The sequence below is a fragment of the Chrysochloris asiatica genome, unplaced genomic scaffold, assembly GCF_000296735.1.
Source record: "Chrysochloris asiatica unplaced genomic scaffold, ChrAsi1.0 scaffold00113, whole genome shotgun sequence".
NCBI classification, from domain to species: domain Eukaryota; kingdom Metazoa; phylum Chordata; class Mammalia; order Afrosoricida; family Chrysochloridae; genus Chrysochloris; species Chrysochloris asiatica.
The window spans coordinates 9,133,877-9,136,150 of NW_006408631.1; the positions used below are offsets into that span (position 1 = coordinate 9,133,877).

At 34.7% G+C, this 2,274-nt stretch overlaps 1 protein-coding gene across 1 annotated transcript in view; it reads right to left on the reverse strand.

Moving 5' to 3' along the window:
- The window catches only part of LOC102841872 (arylacetamide deacetylase-like 2-like), a 17,867-nt gene that overhangs the window by 8,163 nt on the left and 7,430 nt on the right, over window positions 1-2,274 (reverse strand). Inside the window, exon 3 of the mRNA XM_006867999.1 lies at window positions 1,430-1,601. Within this exon, the coding sequence (XP_006868061.1) occupies window positions 1,430-1,601 (172 nt within the window). The remainder of the gene's footprint in view (window positions 1-1,429; window positions 1,602-2,274) is intronic.

A 2,274-nucleotide genomic window follows, 5' to 3' on the forward strand; every position in this document is an offset into this window, starting at 1 on the left:
GCCAGGGAGGTTCAGTGCACAAGGATCTTGGTATCCACATGACATGCTCCACTCCTGGATTTTATAGACAGTGAATCTGAGGGGCAAGTGTTGGAAACAGGGGTGTAATTAGGGGAATGCTGTGGCCCTTCATACTATACACCCAGCTGAAACTCAGGACTAGGAAGGAGCAGTCTTGGTGTGAATAAACAAGATAGACCGCTCTCTACTTTACCCAACCCCTGCCCCTCAAAAAAAAAAAAAAAAAAAAAAAAACCTCAAAAATTTTAAAGGAGAAAGCCATATTTTCAAATTGTTATATGGAGAGCTCCTGCCTACAGACACTAACCTAGGAATTACTTCATTTAAGGATATATCTCCTTAGCTCACACTTTTCACTGTTCTGTTCTTTGAATTTTCTCCTTAACATCATCTGTCTTATCCTATGTGTTGAAAACTCTTATCCTGGACTTGGACCCCACTGCCCCATTTATTGCTGCTGAACATTTTACCAAGAGCAGCCAGGGAAGGTTTTAATCTATGAACCAAGGATCCACCCAATCTGCTTGAAGATATATAAGCTGCAAAGTTGAGAACCAAGAGGAAAGCTTTAATCATGCAAGACTTAGAGGACTGACAGAATTTAGAATAATTGTTCTCCTATTATAAGGGTCGCTATGGGTCGGAACCGACTTGACGGCACTTAACAACAACAACAATTATAAACTTAATCAGATGCCAAAAGTCAACATCATTAATTACTTTAAAATATTTACTTTATTTTTACTGAGAGGTAGAATCAGAACTTGCCAGTTAATTTTTAAGAATATTACATTTGACTTATATGTAGAGGCCATTTAAACTGAAAAGATATCCTTTGCTGTTGCTAATTTCCTTCCACAGTAACAGTGGTTTGGGACATGGGAATTATGTAAGGGACTGTAACTATTTGGGATGTTAATATCTAAGTGCAAACAGTAAGAACTTTAGCATGAGACCAACTTTTATCTTCAGTTATCACAGTTATTCTTCCATATGAGCATGACACATGCCTTCCATGTTATAGGATAGTAATCTGAAAAGTTCATAAGAGGGATAATAATAATCTCACATATTTGGCAGACTACAAAATACATGAAGATCACAACAAAACCCCTGTCATGTGAAATGGGAGTTCTGAGACACCAAAATTTTCTTGAAATTTGCAAGGGAAATTTTTATTTAGCATTTTAATTCTCATGCTTACAAAGATCTTTATTTAGCATTTTAACACTTATGCTTACAAAGCAGTATTTATCTAATGGTAAAATTATGCAAAAAAAGACTAAAGTCCCACCCCCTTTCCACACATTAAAATATAAGACCAATAAATACATTAACAAATAATTTCATTATGATAGAATTAGTGTGGATATTTGTGGGCACTGTCTGCATAAAACATTAAACATGCCTGTTGAGTCACTAGTGTTGCAAGTGCACCCCCAGCACTGTCTCCTGAAATACAGATTTGGGTGGGATCTACTCCATATTTTGTAAGAATATCATCTTGTAGAAAACGCTTAACTGCGGCAAAGACATCGTAAGTTGCAACAGGGAATTTATACTGAGGAGCTACTTGATAACTTAAAAGGAAAAAAAAAAAAGAATGTTATAAAGCAACAAAATATGTCTGATTAAACCTTGCTTATTTGCATGCAAGTATACTCATTTTAACATCAGATTTTTCAAAACCAAATTGTGGCAGGATTTACTACTCATAGCAATCAAACCTGGATTAATAACTTCTTTTTCAAAATAAAAAGGAGATTCTGGTATAGGATGTTTAAATATTGGATCTGGGGGAAATGGAAGATATTGTATATTCAATGCATACAATTTTATGTAAAATTATCATCAGAAATTAGTAGTGAAGATTTCCTCTAATGCTAGATGATTTCCTCCACTACTAGATAATGAGAGTGATTAAAATTTTTTTAGAATGGTTATTGGAAGGGCACAATAGAATTCTAAAGCAGAAAATTAAAGAGCAAATAAATTGTAGATGCTGCTTTAAAAATTAATGTAGGCCAAAATTTGACAAAAATGGTATGTCTCACTTTTATCATGGGGACTTATTTAAATTGAAGCTTTGAAATATAAATAAGATTCCTGTAGGATAAGCATTTGACCACAGGTTGGTTTAAACTACAAGGTCAGTGGTTCAAATTCACCAGCTGCTCCTCAGAAACCCTATAAAGGGTAGCTATGGGTAGGAACCAATTCAATGACACTTAACAGCGGCAAAAAAAAAAAAAA